The sequence below is a fragment of the Dromiciops gliroides genome, chromosome 3 (assembly GCF_019393635.1).
Source record: "Dromiciops gliroides isolate mDroGli1 chromosome 3, mDroGli1.pri, whole genome shotgun sequence".
In the NCBI taxonomy this organism is placed as follows: domain Eukaryota; kingdom Metazoa; phylum Chordata; class Mammalia; order Microbiotheria; family Microbiotheriidae; genus Dromiciops; species Dromiciops gliroides.
Window position 1 is genome coordinate 271661145 of NC_057863.1, and position 18187 is coordinate 271679331.

General features: G+C 36.5%; 1 protein-coding gene across 1 annotated transcript in view; it reads left to right on the plus strand.

The window, feature by feature from the left end:
* RSPH1 (radial spoke head component 1) overlaps positions 1–18187 on the plus strand; it is a 46463-nt gene that overhangs the window by 24334 nt on the left and 3942 nt on the right. The window contains exons 5-8 of the mRNA XM_043993466.1: positions 4074–4209; positions 11978–12049; positions 16781–16943; positions 17084–17203. Coding sequence (XP_043849401.1) covers positions 4074–4209; positions 11978–12049; positions 16781–16943; positions 17084–17203 — 491 coding nt within the window. The remainder of the gene's footprint in view (positions 1–4073; positions 4210–11977; positions 12050–16780; positions 16944–17083; positions 17204–18187) is intronic.

Consider the following 18187-nt stretch of genomic DNA (forward strand, 5'->3'; position numbering starts at 1 on the left):
TGAATCACTGTTAAAACTTAATGTTGTTGGGGCAGCTAGATGGCACAGTGGATAGAGCACCGGCCCTGGATTCAGGAGTACCTGAGTTCAAATCCAGCTTCAGACACTTGACACTTACTAGCTGTGTGACCCTGGGCAAGTCACTTAACCCTAATTGCCTTACTAAAAAACAAAAACCAAAAAACTTAATGTTGTTGGGGTCAGAGTCAAGATGGTGAAGCAAAGGATCACAACTGCCAAACTTTTCCTTAAAACCTCTCCAATGACATGAATAGAAACAATGCCAAATCAAATTCTGATCAGAAAAGCCAACAAAAAAGTTAGAATGAATTACTGTTCTGGTCCAGGAAAGCTTAGACAGGGAGGTCTACAGACACTAGAGTTGGGATGGAAGTGGCATTGATTGGGTGCCTTGCAGGTGGAAGCTGCAGCATCAGCAGCAGGAATATTGGGCATGCCCAGTACACAGATATGGTAAGGTGACTGAACAGCTGGTCAGAAAGAGATTTCAGGAGATCCCTGTGTTAGCCATGTGTACAGGACCATTTGGCAACCATGTATCCTATTATCCAATTCTGGGTAGCAATTCTGGGGCAGAGAGGAGGGGTCAGAGTCACAACTAAGCAGAATTCCTACCTGGTTAAGGACCAAAGTGCAGAGCAGGAGGGCAGTGACCAGATCCCTCCCTATATCATACCATCTTAGAAGCACTGAAAACCTATAGGATCTCTTACAGAAACTCAGGTCAATAATTCCCCTCACAGGTGAGCAGAGTCCAACTCTAACATAAAGTCTAAAGTCAAGAAATAGGCTGGAAAAATGAGCAAACAGCAAAAAAAGAACCTAACCAAAAAAATCTTCTGTAGTAACAGGGAAACTCAAGACACAATCTCAAAAGAAGACAATGACTTGAAAACATCTACAAGTGAAGCCTCAAAGAAAAATGCTCAACAAACACAAGCCCAACAAAAATCCCTAAAAGAGTTAAATAGATTTTTTTAAAAGAACAAAGATTATTTTAAAGATCAAATAAGAACATTAGAGAGGAAATGATAGAGGGAAAAGAAATGAGAGCAATTCAAGAAAATTATGAAAAAAGAATTAACAGCTTGGTAAAAGAGGTAACAAAACCTCACTGAAGAAAATAACTTCTTAAAAATGAGAATTGGTCAAATGGAAGCTAATAACTCCATGAAACAGCAAGAAACAATAAAACAAAAGTTAATGTCAAGTTGGATGAAAGCCACTATTACTGTTTTCTAGGAATCTGCCCTTGTCCTTGTTATTTATTAACTGCCTACTTTGTGCCAAGTGCTGTGCTAAGTCCTAGGGATATTAAAAAAGGCAAAAGAGGACAGCTAGGTGGTGTAGTGGATAAAGCATCGGCCCTGGATTCAGGAGGACCTGAGTTCAAATCCGACCTCAGACACTTGACATATACTAGCTGTGTGACCTTGGGCAAGTCACTTAACCCTCATTGCCCTGCAACAAAACAAACAAAAACAAACAAAAAAAGGGAAAAGACAGTACCTGCTCTCAAGGCACTCACAGTTTAACGAGGGAGACAACACATGCAAAAAAACTATGTCCAAAGAAGATAATGCAGGATAAATTGGAGATAATCAGTTGAGGGAAGGTACTAAAACTAAGGGGAATTTGGAAAGGCTTCCTGTAGAAGATAGAATTTTAGCTGGGATTTGAAGGTGTGACATTGAAATTAATTACTATAGATACCAGTTTTGGGGAAGAATACTATTAATTTATCAATATTATACCAGTAAAGGATTGACCACATGTCTCTCTACTTTCTCATGGTCCTAGGCCAAGTGATAGAGGAGGGAGAGAGCTTCAGCATGCCAGTTAGGCAAGCAGGAGAAAAACCTGTAAGAGACCCATGTGGTCTCCCAGAGAGACAGCATGTTGTTTTAAGGAGACCCAAGAGAGAGACAGCAACAGAGACAGAAACCATGTGGTCCCAGAGAGCCAAGAGAGACCAACATGGCTACCTGTCCAGGTTTTTTTTTTATCCTTTTTGATAAGAGGTGGGTCATTATACATAAATCAAATCTAATTGAATTATTATATATCAAACAAATCTAATTGGTTAGCATTATTCAACTCTATTGGTTGACATGACTTGAAGGTGGTCTATATTATAATGAATTCAAGGAATGACATCAGGGAAAGGAATGCAAACCCCCTCACTCAAGTTGGTTAGGGCAAAGTCCATTATCTCGGTGAGGTATAATCCCATCAGCAACCTAGTCCTTCAGCAACCTAGATAAAAGAATCTATTTCCATTCATTTTGTTACTTGGGTTTGTCCCAGATGAGATTTGCTATACCCTCTCAAGAACTCATTTTCTGGAGTAATGGGGGATGGGGAGACAGGGTTGGTGGGGAAAGCAAGGACTGATCCCTGGCTACCCCCACGAAATCAATTATTAATAATTATTTTCTCATAAAGGAAGCCAGGGGCAGAAATTGTTTATTTAACATTTTAATCAATGACTTAAATAGAGGAACAGACAGCATCATTGTTAAATTTTCAGGTATCATAAAGCTAGGGAAAGCCAATGAATTAATGATAGAAAAATCTAAGATAAACTTGAAAGGCTAGAATGTTGGGCCAAATTTAATAAGATAAAACCTACATCAAGGACATAAAATGTCTTTAATGTAGAATTTTCTCTACTGAGAGACTTTTCCATTTTTCCCCAGCTAGCAAATATGTCAGAATTCTAATCCATGTCTTCCAGACACAAGAACTAAGATACTATCCATTACACATGTTATTTCTCATAAGATAAAATTTTAAAATAGGGCTGAATATAACATCTTACACTTGGTTTCACAAGTACAAGATGAGGGAAACATGACTAGATAATACTTTATTTGTACATCTGTCAGTTTTAGTGGACTACAAGCTCTGTGAGGGTTTTACTAAGTTTATAAGGATCCATCAAAGGAGAAGGCCATCAGATGATTCATAGTTTTACTTAGATTTAAAGCTAGAATGGACATTAGATAGTATTGAGTGTAACAAACAAGCTAATTGATTTAGGATTGTTGTTTGGTCCTAGAAGGTATGACTCTGAATAATAAATGGATGTTTCAAAGGCAAATCCAAATCTTTATACAAGGAAAGGCTTCCTAATAATTAGAGCAATGTAAAGGGAACTAGGCCACTTTGGGGTGTAGTGGGTATTTTGTAGATGATTCTCTTGTTAAGTTCTTGGTTGGTTTAGATGGCATCTTAGAGTCCTTTCCAACTCTGAGATTCAAGGACACTCCTAAGCCTCCAACAAAAGGCTCTCAGCTATTTCATAGTTTTGCTTTTATTTAGAGGTAGAAGGGACTTTTGACATTACCTGGTTCTGTAGTATAAAACTCAAATAGAAATGGATCCCTGCAGGTCCCATATTAACTTAGAAAACAATGAATTAACCTTATCTACACTGAATTATATTTTTATTTATTTTTTGTTAAACATTTTCCAATTACATTTTAATTTCTTTTCTTTTTTTTTTTGTGGGGCAATGGGGGTTAAGTGACTTGCCCAGGGTCACACAGCTAGTATGTGTCAAGTGTCTGAGACTGGATTTGAACTCAGGTACTCCTGAATCCAGGGCCGGTGCTTTATCCACTGCGCTACCTAGCTGCCCCTTTACATTTTAATTTGATTCCCACACCACATTAGAGTTTTTCTGGTCATATGTGGCTAGAGTTTGACACCTTTGATCCAGTCCAACACACTTACTTTGTAGATTAGGAAATCAAGGCCCATATATACTGCTCATATGTACCTCAAATGCAAACAAAGAGGTTGGACCAGATAGTCAACAAGGTTCCTTTGAGCTTTAAATCCACAGTGATTTGCCCAAGGTCATACAGTAAGCCAGGAAATTAAACCAAATCATTGACTCCTAATCTCTTGCTCTTTTCCTCTACACCTTGGAATTTCACTTTATCTTGGCTTTTTTTTAACCTATAAAACTTTATTTCCCAATCAATTACAAAAATCCTTTAAATTTAAACCTATACAAAATTAAAACCTTTTCGATCTTCAAACAGGCAGGGGCAAGGCACATATGTTTATGCTGAGACTGGCTCTCAGTATGTTGGTACTTGGATAAATGGACAACAGGAGGGATCAGGAGAATACATTCACCTCAACCACAGATACCAGGGCAAGTTTGTAAATAAGAATGTAAGTAATTTTAAAAGTGCAGCTTTTTTTTTTAGCAACAAACATTTATTTTCTTTTTTCTAGTTACATGTAAGGGTAGTTTTCAACATTCGTTTTCATAAGATTTAGAGTTCCAAATTTTTCTCCCTCCCTTTCCTCCCCCCTCCACAAGATTGCAACCAGGTTATATATGTTCTTTTTATCAGTTCTTTCTATGGGGGTGGATAGTAAGCTTCCTCATTAGTTCCTTGGGATTGTCTTGGATCATTGCATTGCTGAGAGTAGTTAAGTCATTAAGTTGCTCATTGAACAATACTGTTGTCATTATGCACAATGTCCTCCCAACTCTGCTCAATTCACTATACATTGATGTTCATTACTCTTTACAGGTTTTTCTGAGATCATCCTGTTTGTCATTTCCTGTAGCACAAGAGCATTCCACCACAATCATATAGCACAGCTTTTTCCATCAATTCCTCAATTGATGGACATTTCCTTGATTCTAAATTCTTAGCCCACAAAGAGTTGCTATAAATATTTTTTGTACAATTTTCCCCCTTTTCTCTTTTTCATGATTTCTATTGTTAACTGTTTCCCTGCCATCCTTTTCCCTTCCCCATGATATTTATTCTATTATCCATCTTCTTTCATCCTATTACTCTTCAAAAGGGATTTGCTTCTGTCTGTCCCCTCCCCCACTCTGCCCTTCCTTCTTTTGCCCTCTCTCTTTATCCCCTTTCCCTCCTGTTTTCCTGCAGGGCTAGAGAGATTACTCCACCCAACTGAGTGTATACATTATTCCCTCCTTGAGCCAATTCTAATGAGATTGAGGTCTTTGAGCCAATTCTGATGAATTTTAGGCTCATTTACTGCCAAAATTAAATAGATTACTCCATCCAGTTGGGTGTGTGCCTTAGTCCCTCCTTGAGGCAGTTCTGATAGGTCTTTGAGCCTTTTCTGATGACTGTAAAATTCATTTACTGCCCTGCTCCTCTTCCATCTCTTCCCCCACTCCATAAGCCTTTTCCTGTTTCTTTCATGTAGGATTTCACCTCTGCCCTTCCCCCTCCCCCAGTGCATTCCCCTCACTCCTCAATTTAACCCTAAGAATGTCGTCATGGGGCAGCTAGGTGACACAGTGGACAAAGCACCACCCCTGGACCCAGGGGGATTAGAGCCAAAACCTAGCCTCAGACACAAGACAGTCACCCATTGTATGACCCTAGGTATGTCCCCCAACTCTAACTTTTTATAGTTCTCTAGGGTCTTGTATTTGAAAGTCAAATTTGCCATTCAGTTCAGGTCTTTTAATCACAAATATCTGAAAGTCTTCTTTTTCATTAAAGTCCCATTTTTTCTGCTGAAAGATAATGCTGAGTTTTGCTGGGTAGATGATTCTTGGTTGTAATCCCATTTCTTTTGCCCTTTGGAATATCATATTCCATGCCCTCTGGTCCTTTAATGTAGAAGCTGCTAGATCTTGTGCTATCCTGATTGGGGCTCCACAGTACTTGAATTCTTTCTTTTTGGCAGCTGGCAATATTTTCTCCTTGACTTGAGAGCTCTGGAATTTGCCTATAATATTCCTAGGAGTTTTCCTTTTGGGATTTCTTTCTGGAGGTGATCGGTGGATTCTTTCAATTTCTATTTTAGCTTCTGCTTCTAGAATTTCAGTACAATTTTCCCTGAGAATATCTTGGAAGATGATGTCTAAGTTCTTTCCTTGATCATGGTTTTCAGGTAGACCAATAATTTTCAAATTATCTCTCCTGGACCTATTTTCTGGGTCAGCAGTTTTTCCCAGAAGATATTTCACATTGCCCTCTATTTTTTTTTTTAATTCATTTGGATTTGCTTTATTGTGTCTTGGTTTCTCATAAAGTCACTGGCTTCCATTTGTTCAATCCTAATTCTTAGGCAATTATTTTCATCAGAGAGCTTTTCTATTTGGCTTTTCAAGCTGTTGACTTTTTTCTCATGTCTTTCCTGCCTGCATCACCCTCATTTCTCTTTCCATTTTTTCCTCTATCTCTCTAACTTTATCTTCAAAGTCCTTTTTGAGCGCCTCTATGGCCTGAGACCAATTCATATTTTTCTTGGAAGCTTTAGATATAGGGGCCCTGATATTGACATCTTCCTCTGAGGGTACCCTTTGGTCTTCCTTGTTACTGAAGAAACTTTCTATGGTCCTCACCTTTCTCTGTCAGCTCATCTTGCCTTTCTTTTACTAGACTTTTAGCTCCTTAAAGTGGGACACTGTTTCCAGGCTGCAGTATCCCAAGCTTCAGAAGTCACAGGTGGTATGAATTAAGGAGGATCAAGTTCTTCACCTGCCTGGCCTGTTCCCTGGTCCTAGATGACCCCAGACCAACTTGCTAATCAACCAGCTTTGTGCGTTGTGGTTGTTAGTGCCAATGAGCCTGTGCCCCTCCCCTACCTGGGCCACTGATACTTAAGCCTGCCTCCTGGTTCCCAGCAGGGGTGAAAAACCCAAGTTCTGCCTCAGCACCAGCATAGACCTCTGTAGTCTCCCCCCTGCCCTGGGCTCAGCCCTCTCACCAGACTGTGAGCTCAGTTCTAAACAACACTGGCGACACTGGTGCTTCAGCTAATTCAGAGGCTCTAGGGGTCTGCTTTTCTGGTGTGGTCTTCCTGGGACTGGATCTGTGTCAGGGTGACTGTGGGGTTGGGCTCAACTCCTGTATCAGCACAGCAGCTCCCTCCTTCTGACCTTCCAAGCCATTTTTGGTTAGAAGATGATTTTGGCACATTCTTCTGTCAGTTTTGCTGCTCAGGGCATTTTCCTATGGTGTTATTTGGATGTTTTTTGGAGAGATTGTGTCATGAGTTTGAGAACTCACTCAAAAGTGCAGCTTTTTAATAAACATGTTAAAATACTCTCATAAGTAGTCTTCAATGTATACAAATTACAAAATAAAAATATTGAAACTGAAAATATTTTTTTAAAAATGTAGCACCCTGTGAAATGTCAGCATTGTATTATGTCCAAAAACATTAAGGCCCTCTGCTTCACTTTGTGAATCATTATCTTGACACTTCTAACTTTATTATCAAAAGAGAAGCAAAATAGATAGAGTGAGACTTTTTCTGTGACTATCTCAACAACATTTTTTTCTCATATCCCTTTTCTCACTACTTCATTGCACCTCTCCAAAAATATTAGTCACACCATTTAATTATTTTTTATAAATGTTTTCTTTCCCCCAAATTGGAAGTCAAATGTTTATTCTTCAGAAAAGATTCTTTTTTTTTGTGGGGCAATGAGGGTTAAGTGATTTGCCCAGGTTCACACAGCTAGTGTCAAGTGTCTGAGACCGGATTTGAACTCAAGTCCTCCTGAATCCAGGGCCAGTGCTTTATCTACTGTGCCACCTAGCTGCCCCAAGATTTTCAGCAAAGATTCTTACATATTCATCATATAAGTAAACTTTTTGACCTCCTTTACAGTCTTTGAAAATCAGCATCTTTCAGGAATATTATCAATTGTGTGACAGACTATCAAAATAAAATTTCCTATGACTTCTACCTCAGAACAACAAGAAATCCATCAAATAAAATAATCAATCATAATAAAAAGAAATTACAGGAAACACCTCCATACAAAGTATTCTGAAATAGTAGCAGAGGACTCAATGATGATCTCATTCTACTTGTTACACCCAGTGTGTCTGACTCTTCCTTTTGGCTTTGGTTGAGGGTGTCTTCAATCTCATTCCCTCTTAACAGTGATGTAGCCTTATCCTTCTATGCCCACTCCTTAATCAAGAGAGTGCAGCGAACTTGCCTTGAAATGGAGAAAGAAGTCAACTAGGATTTGAGAAGAGGCTGAGAAGTACAAAGCCAGATAGAGAAGAAGGGAAGGTATGCAAAGAAATGTGATCAACTCTGTCAATTTGAAGTTTCCCTATAGCAGGGATCCAGATGGAACCTGTACCTACTTTAGAATGAAGCTATTGAAGGTGTCTACCCTCTATAGTATGGACAGGAAAAAAAATGAATGGTAGAGGATCTGGGAGGCACCAAAGAGCAAAGGTGCCAGATTCACTGGTGCATGAAACAAACAGAAAATGCACAAATTAAGAAGAGTGAGGGTAGATAATAAAGCCAGCCTCATGTAGATAAACCACTAATGAAATTCACAAAGAGGGAAAGGTAAGCAAGCAATCCGGAAGAGTTCATGATAGAATCAATATGCAATGAAAGATGAAAACCTTCAATGGAAAAAAGAAGGCAAGAGCATATACATTGTGGATGCTCAGGATAGAAAAAAAAATTAAAAAGAAAGTAAGGGGGCAGCTAGGTGGCACAGTGGATAAAGCACCGGCCCTGGATTCAGGAGGACTTGAGTTCAAATCCAGCCTCAGACACTTGACACTTACTAGCTGTGTGACCCTGGGCAAGTCACTTAACCCTCATTGCCCTGAAAAAAAAAAGGGGAAATAAGGGTGAAATTCATACAGAAAATAAAGCTGTCAAAAAAATCAATGAGTAAACAAGTTGAAAAGTTGGAACACATCAAGGAGAATCTCTTCAAAAATATATAGGCTTTGAAAAAAAGAATGATAGATTTGAAAATAAAAAACCCAGGAATGGAAGAAAATTTGAACAGAATCAAAAAAATATTAGAGAAAAATGTAATATCTGTAACTAGCCAGAAAAACTGACTTTGAAGGTAGAAAGTATAGTGATAATGTAAGGATCATAGATCTCCTGGAAAAACATGATGAATATCCTGAGCATCTCAATGAAGGAAAAAATACAAGAAACTTCCTCAAGTGTTAGAAAAAGGGGAGAAGTACAGATCAATAGAATTTGTAGCTCATCAAAAGTGGGTAACTCAAACTTACATCTACAAGGATTGTATCAATTAAATGTTAGAGTTCAATATTACCCAGTAAAGATTTCAGGAAACCAAGAGATAAGCCTTCAGCTGTCATGGAAATCAACTGAAAGAGTCCAGGATTTCTCTTTGTTTATAAAATTAAAGAAAATATCACAATATATTCTAAAATGTAAAGGAAAATAGGTACATCAATTATGGTAGCATCATTTTTATTATATTGGCCCAGTGCAACCATGAGCAATTAAAACATCTTTCCATTGTACTTTGGGCATTATGTAATTTGATTCATCAGAGACTGTAGTATTCCATGAAATGTCATCTAGAATATTGGTATCTAAAATAGTGGTATTTTGTTTATAGAGAAGTTTGGAGTCATTGAAATTGAGTTTGCTTTTTTCCCATCTATTAAGTTTTGGTCCCAGCTATATTCTGTCTACGATATACACGATGTACAAATAGATCAACATAATGGATAGATCCATCTAACTGTGTAGCATTATTTGAACATTTGGCATCTACTATGTTTCCCCTGTGTAGGTGGTTAGGCCAAATTATTTTAAATAACTGTGAATTCTGAATTAGAAAACTTTGTAATTTTCTGGGTCTTGATTTAATCAAGTCAAAGTTCTACATAAACAGATCATCTGCATTGCCTTACTGTTTAAAGCTAATCCTGGGGCAGCTAGGTGGTGTAGTGGATAAAGCACTAGCCCTGGATTCAGGAGGACCTGAGTTCAAATCTGGCTTCAGACACTTGACATTTACTAGCTGTGTGACCTTCGGAAAGTCGTTTAACCCTCATTGCCCAGCAAAAAATTAAAAATTAAATAAAAAAAGAAAGAAATCAGAATCTGTAACTTTGGGGGCATCTAGGTGGTGCAGTGGATAAAGCACTGGCCCTGGATTCAGGAGGACCTGAGTTCAAATCTGGCTTCAGACCCTTGACACTTACTAGCTGTGTGACCTTGGGCAAGTTGCTTAACCCTCATTGCCCAGCAAAAACAAACAAACAAACAAATAAATAAATGTAATCCATCTTTCATTTGGATCTCCTAAGCTCTCCATCGCAAGGACCTTCTCCCTGTTTTGTGGCCTGCTTGATACTAATTGGAATGTCATTAAACAAAATTACTTTTGTCATTGAATCTATGATCCTGACATTTGCTTGGGAAGCACCCTGTTGGAGAGTTTTTAAGTGAGCATTTTGTTCCAATGAAACACCTTTTAACAGTCAAAAGGCAATAAATACCACTTGATCTTGTGTTCTATGTACCTTTCAATGTGACTTTAAAAATATAATCAGCTATAGAATTTCATTGTGAAAGCCTGCCTGTTTTCTTCTTGTATTGTTATCTATCATTATATATATATATATACACATATATATGTCTGTGTATATAGACATCTATATGTGGAGATCATTCTTATAAAGTTTTTTAGAGGTGAGAAAGAAAGTATGAATCAACAATTGATTTATTTTTAATCGCCTTTTTTTTTTTTAGTTGCAAAATCATATGTGATCCCCCCACATAATCCCCATTTGCTATTGTCCTCTCTTTTATTCCTCAACTTCCTTAACATTTAGTCATCTCAAGCATAGACCTTTCCAGTATACTTGGTCTAGTCCAGCTACCATCTTTGCTTTCTTTAGTGCCACTAATACTATTTCATGTAATATTAATAATAGCAAATATATGGTGCTTTTTAAGGTGTCTAAAATACTATATTTTATTATTTTTTTGGATTTTTTTCAAAGTACTTTATACATATTATCTCATTTGATCATATTGGGCTGTGATGTTAGAGTTTCAAGGTTGTGTATGTCTCTTGTTATTGATAAAGAAAATGTTGATAGACATATTCACAGATCTTTTATAACCTTTTTGTCTACCTTTCTTCATCTAGTTTCATGTTTAAATACTCTTGGGGTGATCTGTCCTATTTGGATCTCACGGAAATTCAGATAAAATTCTTTACAGATAATTTGTGTCAAATTCCTTACCTGACTTACAGGATAATTATAAAAAGATTAAGTCTATTGAGCAGTTATAATGTAATCATGATGCTGAGAGCTAGCATTTTATATAATACTTTAAGGTTTGCAAAGCACTTAATAAATATTCCATTATATTCTCATAAAAACCTTGGGAGACAGGTGTTATTATTATCTGCTTAATGTTTAACAAAGGATACTTATATCATTTTATTGTACTGCAATTATTCAAGTGTCTTAAAATACAGGTTTTGCATTCTGTACATTTTTTTCTTTTTTCTTTAGATTTTGAACTTTAATATAAAATGCAGAAAACCTTATTGATTCTGAACCTCTTAGTCTGGAAACCATGGTCATTTGATCAGGGGATAAAACTGAACTTTACAGTCAATTTGTTACAGAAATAATTTTCCAAGAAAATCAAAGGTGTCAAGATTACTTAGGAAGTATCTCACTTATATGATGAAGCTGTGTTTTGAAATCCTCTTAAAACGAATGTAAATTAGTCTTATCTATTCACTTAATAAGGAGCTCTGCTTTGCAACAATCATTAATTCATAAAAATAACCAATAAGTAAGATTGTTCCTCCCCTAATTGTTCAGATTGTTAAAGTTGTTCTATGGTATGCTCTAGGAGAGGCAGTGTGATATAATGGATAGAGAGGGTCAGCCTTGTGATAAGGATGTCCAGGACTCAAGTTCTGCCTTTTACACAAACTGACTGTATAAACATGGGTAAGTCACTTAATCTGTTGGTACCCCAGGCAATGCTTTAAGACTAAAAGTTATAGACAAAATATTGATCTGCATGAGTGAGTTTATACAGTGATGAAATCACAAGATTGGGAAAAAATGTTATAAAGCATATTCAATTTGTATTGTAAATTAAACTATCATAATTGGAAGTAACATTTAATTTCTTTTTTGCATAGCCAATGGGCCCTGGAAAGTATATTTTTGATATTGGATGTGAACAACATGGTGAATATAAACTTGCAGATATGGTAAGTTGTATAGTAGGATGTAATGAATTAGTACATTTGTAGGTTACATGACTTGTCTAATTATATTGCTGTTATAAAGTGAGTAGTATGATTTAAAAGCTCAAGACAGCTTTGGGAAATAGCCTACTTTTTAGTTTTATTTGCCTTCAGAAAGAGAAAATTAAAATATTGATGATGTTAGCAAATTAAAGTGTATCATGCCTATTGCTTATTGTTAAAGTCCAATCTGTCTTTCATGTCAACATTAAACAGTTAATATTTATCAGGAAAATTTGGGGTGTTAAGTCTTCAAAGATTTAAGTGAAATTTGCAATGTTATCTCTTACAACATTATTTCTCTGTAAATTTGTACTAATTTCAAGAGTTTGAGTGATGAAATATCAAAACATCCTTTTATTTTTTATGACAGTCATTACTAGCCAGACTGATGCAGTCAATAATTAAAAACATCCAGCTAATATTATATTTTTCAGAGTTAAATTTGCCTGATGTATGTGTTTTATGCACATTATTTGATATAGTTTGTAACTATGTAGTTCATATTTATCACATCTTGGGATCATAAGGATAATTTTTATGGCCTTTTGCTTTTTTCATCTAAGTGATACCACTAACTCTAGTCCATCAACAACTTCTTGTATAATACAACAAGAGAAAGTAGTATTTACAGTGGATATAAACTAGAACTCTTTCCAGTAAGATGAGGGGGTAAAGCAAAGATGTCTATTATTGACACATTTTTAGAGGCAAACCTAATGCCAGTAATTTCTCATAGTTCTGTTTAGATTTCTTGACAAAATGGGCCACTTATAGGTCATTAAACAGCAATTGAAAAGGAGATTTACTTTTCCATAACACAATAAGGATGTGAAACAAAAATACAGGAGCAATTTGGTACACTTTGCCTCTATGGAAATGTGTCTGGTAGAGTAAGGCATAATGACTTACATGATTTTTGGCACCCACTAAGTCTAAGAGGGCTAAAGTCTGATTAACTTTTTATGCTCTTAGGTGACTAGGGAGCTTTATTAGGGAAGCTTGGCCAAACAGGGCAACTTTGTCATCTTTAAGAGAAAGTGAATCCTTCTCAAAACAGGAAAGGAGGAAGACCTGGGCTTATCTCATGTTGTGGGGAAAAGCTGGTAGACGTTAATTCTGTCACACTACTGCTGTTGATATATGTAATTAGAAATGCTAGGATATAGCAATAAGACATAAGAGAAATTGAAGGAATAAATATAGGCAAAAAACCCAAAACAAAACACCAGGCAGCTAGATGGCTCAGTGGATAGAGTGTCAGCCCTGGTGTTAGGAGAAAGAGAGTTCAAATCTGGCTTCAGACAGTAGCTATGTGACTCTGGGCAAGGCATTAAACCCTGTTTGCCTCAGTTTCCTTATGTGTAAAATGAGCTGGAGAAAGAAATGGCAAACCACCCCAATATCTTTGTCCAGAAAACACCAAATGAGGTCACAAAAAGTCAGGCATGACTAATTGATGAAAGAACTATGGAGAAAACAATTATTGCTTTTTTTCAGATGATAGTTTACTTAAAGAACCCCAGAAAGTCAACTAAAACTAATTGAAACAATTTCAGCATAGCAACAGGGTATAAAACAAATCCTTTAAATCATTAGCATTTCTGTATATTATCTACAAAACCCAATACAAAGAAAAAATGCATTTAAAATAATTCCAGAATCTATAAAATACTTTCCAACTAACACACTAGAACTATGTAAATATAACTATAGTATACTCTTTATACAAATAAAGATAGTAAATAATTGGAGAAATATTAATTGCTCATGGGTAGACCTAGCACATATAATAATCATGACAACATTACCTAAATTAATTTGCTCATCTAATGCCATCCCAATCAAACTACCAAAGGATTACTTTCAAATCATGAAAAATTATAACAAAAGTCATTTATAGAAACAAAAGATAAGGTATCTCAAGGAAAATAATGACAAAAAAAGTTTGTAGGAAGGGAACCTACCAGTACCAAGTCTCAAACAATACTACAAAGTGGTAATCATCAAAATGATGTGGTCCCATTTAAAAAATAGTGAGGTTGATATGTGGAATAGATAAGGCATAAAACATAGTAGCGTATGGGGCAGCTAGGTGGCACAGTGGATAGAGCACCAGCCCTGGAGTACCTGAGTTCAAATCCGGCCCCAGACACTTAACACTTACTAGCTGTGTGACCCTGGGCAAGTCACTTAACCCCAATTGCCTCACTAAAAACAAAATAAAACAAAACAAAACAAACAAACAAAAAAACATAGTAGCATAGTGTTTGACAGTCCCAAAGCCCTCAGTTACTGCAATAGGTACTCATTTGACAAAAACTACTGGGAAAACTGGCATGACAGAAATTAGATCTAGACCAATAGCTACTTCTGTATACCAAGTTAAAAACTATATGTATATACTTAACCTAGATATCATAAAAAAATTAGATGAGCAAAGGAAAAAAATTACCTTTTCTTTGTATGACTTGAAGATTTCATGACCAAAAAAAGATACAGAGAAAATCACAGGAGGTAAAATGGATACTATTAATTACATAAAATTCACAAGTTTTCCCCGAAGAAAACCAAGACAACTAAAATGATAAGGAAAACAGTTGACTGAGAAACAGTCTTAGCAACAAATTTCTCTGATAAAAGTCTCATTTCCAAGAAACATAAGGAATTGATTCATCAAATTTACTCCACTCCTACCCTGGCACAGCAGCTGCCCTCCTGCTGACCTTCTAAGCCATCTTTGGCTAGAAAATTATCTCAGCCCATTTTTTTTTGTGGGTTTTGCTGGTCCAGGAATTGTCCTAGTGCATTATTTGGAGGTTTTTTGGAGCAATCATTGATTCATCAAATTTATAAGTGTGAAAAAATTATTAATAATAGGGTTTTGGGGACTCACCAGGCCTGACCTTTCTTAAGGTCAGCCCAGAGTCAGGAAGTTATCTCACTCATAACCATACCTACCTGAAAGCCTTGTTTCTGGCAGAGATTCTGTTCTCTGGTTCTGATCTCAGCAGGACTGCACCGTGGGCGGGCTCTGCTCCTCCCCGCAGCAAGCTTGCACAGACACTTGCTCTCTTTTTAGTGTGGGAACTGGGTGAGAGCAGGCACAGTCCTCTAAGGTTCCCAATTTTCTCTCTTCTCTCTCTTCTTTTTCATAGCTAGGCTTTCCTGTCCTTCAGAGCCATGTATGCTCTCTTTACTAATATTTAATATACTTTAATAAATGCTTAATGCCCCAAAGCTGGTGTAGTAGCCTCTAAATTCTAAGTAATGAATATATGATAAACCCAAGCTAATTTTCCCTACACTTGGGACAGAAATAGGGCGACCACATATAGTTTTACTTGACACATAAGAAAAGCCATTCTGGAATTAGGAAAACCTAAGTTAGAATCCACCCTCCCACATGTAGTAGCTTTGTGACCTTGGGCAAGTCACTTAATCTGTATCTACAAGTTTCTTCATCTGTAAAATGCAGATAATAATAACACCTACCTCTCATCATTGTCGTAGAGTGCTTTGGAAACTTTAAAGTATTATATTCATGCTAGATATTTATTGTTATTATTCTAGAATTGAAAAATGGTCAAAGGACTACTTTTGTCATTTCTTATATATAGCACAATAACACTCCATCACAATCATATACCATAGCTTGTTACCACATATCAAAGGTATGCCCATAGGCAAGATCCCTTCCTAATTTTTTTTTTTTTTGGTGAGGCAATTGGGGCTAAGTGACTTGCCCAGGGTCACACAGTTAGTAAGTGTCAATTGTCTGAGGTCATATTTGAACTCAGGTCCTCCTGACTCCAGGGCCAGTACTCTATCCAATTCACCACCTAGCTGTCCACCTAATTTTTTTAAAAAAGGAAAAAACTCTCTTTTGTCAAATAATCCCCACCAAGCAATACAAATCCTTACATTAACCATATTTTTTAAAAGTTATCTATCATTTTTTAAAGTTTTGAGTTCCAAATTCTATCCCTCTTTCCCTTCTTTCCTGCCCCCTCCCTGAAACAGTAAGCAATCAGATATAGGCTATACATGTACAATCATGCAAAACATTTCCATATCAGTCATTTTGTACAAGAATGCTAGAATTAAAAATAATAGTGAAAGAAAATGAAAACAGCATGCTTCAGTCTATATTCAGACAATATCAGTTCTTCCTCTAGAGGCAGATAGTATGCTTCATCATTAGTAATTTGGGATTGTCTTGGATCATTGTATTGCTGAGGATAGTTAAATTATTCAAAGTTTTTCATCGTACCATATTGCTTTTACTGTGTACAATGTTCTCCTAGTTCTGCTCGATTCACTTTTCATCAGGTTATTTAAGTCTTTCCTGGTTTTTCTGAAGTGATCCTGCTTGTCATTTTTTATATATAGCACAATAATATCCCATCACAATCACATACCATAATAGCTTGTTACAATATACCATCTACCATTCCCCAATTGATGGGCATTCCTTTGATTTCCCATTCTTAGCCACCACAAGAAGATCTGTTCTATATATTTTTGTATAAATAGGTCCTTTCCCCCCCCCCTTTTTTAAAATAAAAAGACTAACTCAATAAGGACTTGCTGGCATTACTTTGGTAGGGGTTAGGGAGGAGAGAGGACTATTATCCTTTTCCAGACTTAATACTTTTGTAGATAAAATGGTACATTGATTTCCATTTAAAATAGGAAAGAGTGGAAGAGGAAGAGGAAGAGGAAACTTCAACTGCTATTCCAAAATGGAAAGCTCAAAAAATTACTCCATTAGAACTCTGGAAACCAACTCCTGTTGAAGAACCACCACAACTTGATGTGCCACCAGCACCTGAAGAGCCCCAAGCTCCTTCAGAAGGTATAGAATGTGCCCAGATTATTAAAGATAGGGAAACAGTTTTCATACTTCTTAGGGATCCATCAAAGTCCTTTTGCCTGCTATAAAGAGCAGCATGATCTGGTTTTATATCTATTATTTTTTTTGGCATCATATTTCAGCTGATGGAGATATGATGGAGGATATCCAACTTCCTGATTTTTCAGAAGTAGAAGACCTTGAAACACTAATTAAACAGGGAGAAGAAGTTGAAGAAATGAGGGATGAAAGCAGAGAGGAAGGTAGAGTTAAAATAAGAAATTATTGTATGAATTTGGTTGAGGAGATAATTCCTGTTGACCCTAAAGAGAATAAAATTAGTTATAACTATAGTTATTACATGCTAGCTATGATCACTACAGACACCTTAATATTGTGATCTTAAAGTGCAAAGAAATTCCTGACAAATATTACACTGCATTTTTGTAGATCCCAATTGACCCTTATGAAAAGAAATCCAATTTTCTTTCAGGTAGACAAAGTTGGAGGGAAAAAAATCATTGAGAAGTTTAAATAAATTACAAACTTTTTATCTTGGCTTTATTAGTGGAAAAGGTAAATTGAGAGATATTTTGAATATAAATCATTCACAACCATGCAGAATTTCTGTCAACATAAAACAAAATAAATGACTGCTTAAAAAATGTACTTATCAATTATAATTAACAAAATCCATTATTAATAGTTAACTAATTGACCTATAAGTCTTGATTATCTATACTAATAATGAGCACTGGCATCAAACATTCAATTAATCTAGCAATCAACAAGCACTAATTAAACCCTGCGATGTACTAGATACTCAACTGTGTTCTAGAAATAAAAAAACAAAAGGAAAAATATTCCTTGCTCTCAAGGACACTGGTATACTGAGGGATACAATCTTTTCATTTCTGACCACTAGGGGGAGCTTATGAGTGATATTTGGCATTGGTCATATTGCTGGGATGCTATCATGTCCTAGCAAGGTGAGTTGGGCACATGCATCTGTAGCCTGCCAGCTACACTCTTCTTTCCTCCCTCTTCAGAGCTTAACTTTTGAATCGGTATAGGGTAACACTGAGCCACTGTCACTGAAGTGGGTGGGGATTCCGGTGCCCTACCTACTTTAATACCAATCCCAACACTTTGCTCCAGATATCAGCTTCAGTTCAACCTAACCAAATTTCCCATCTGAGAAAGAATTCTCTTAATCTTATCTACATATCTGAGAATTAAGTAAAATA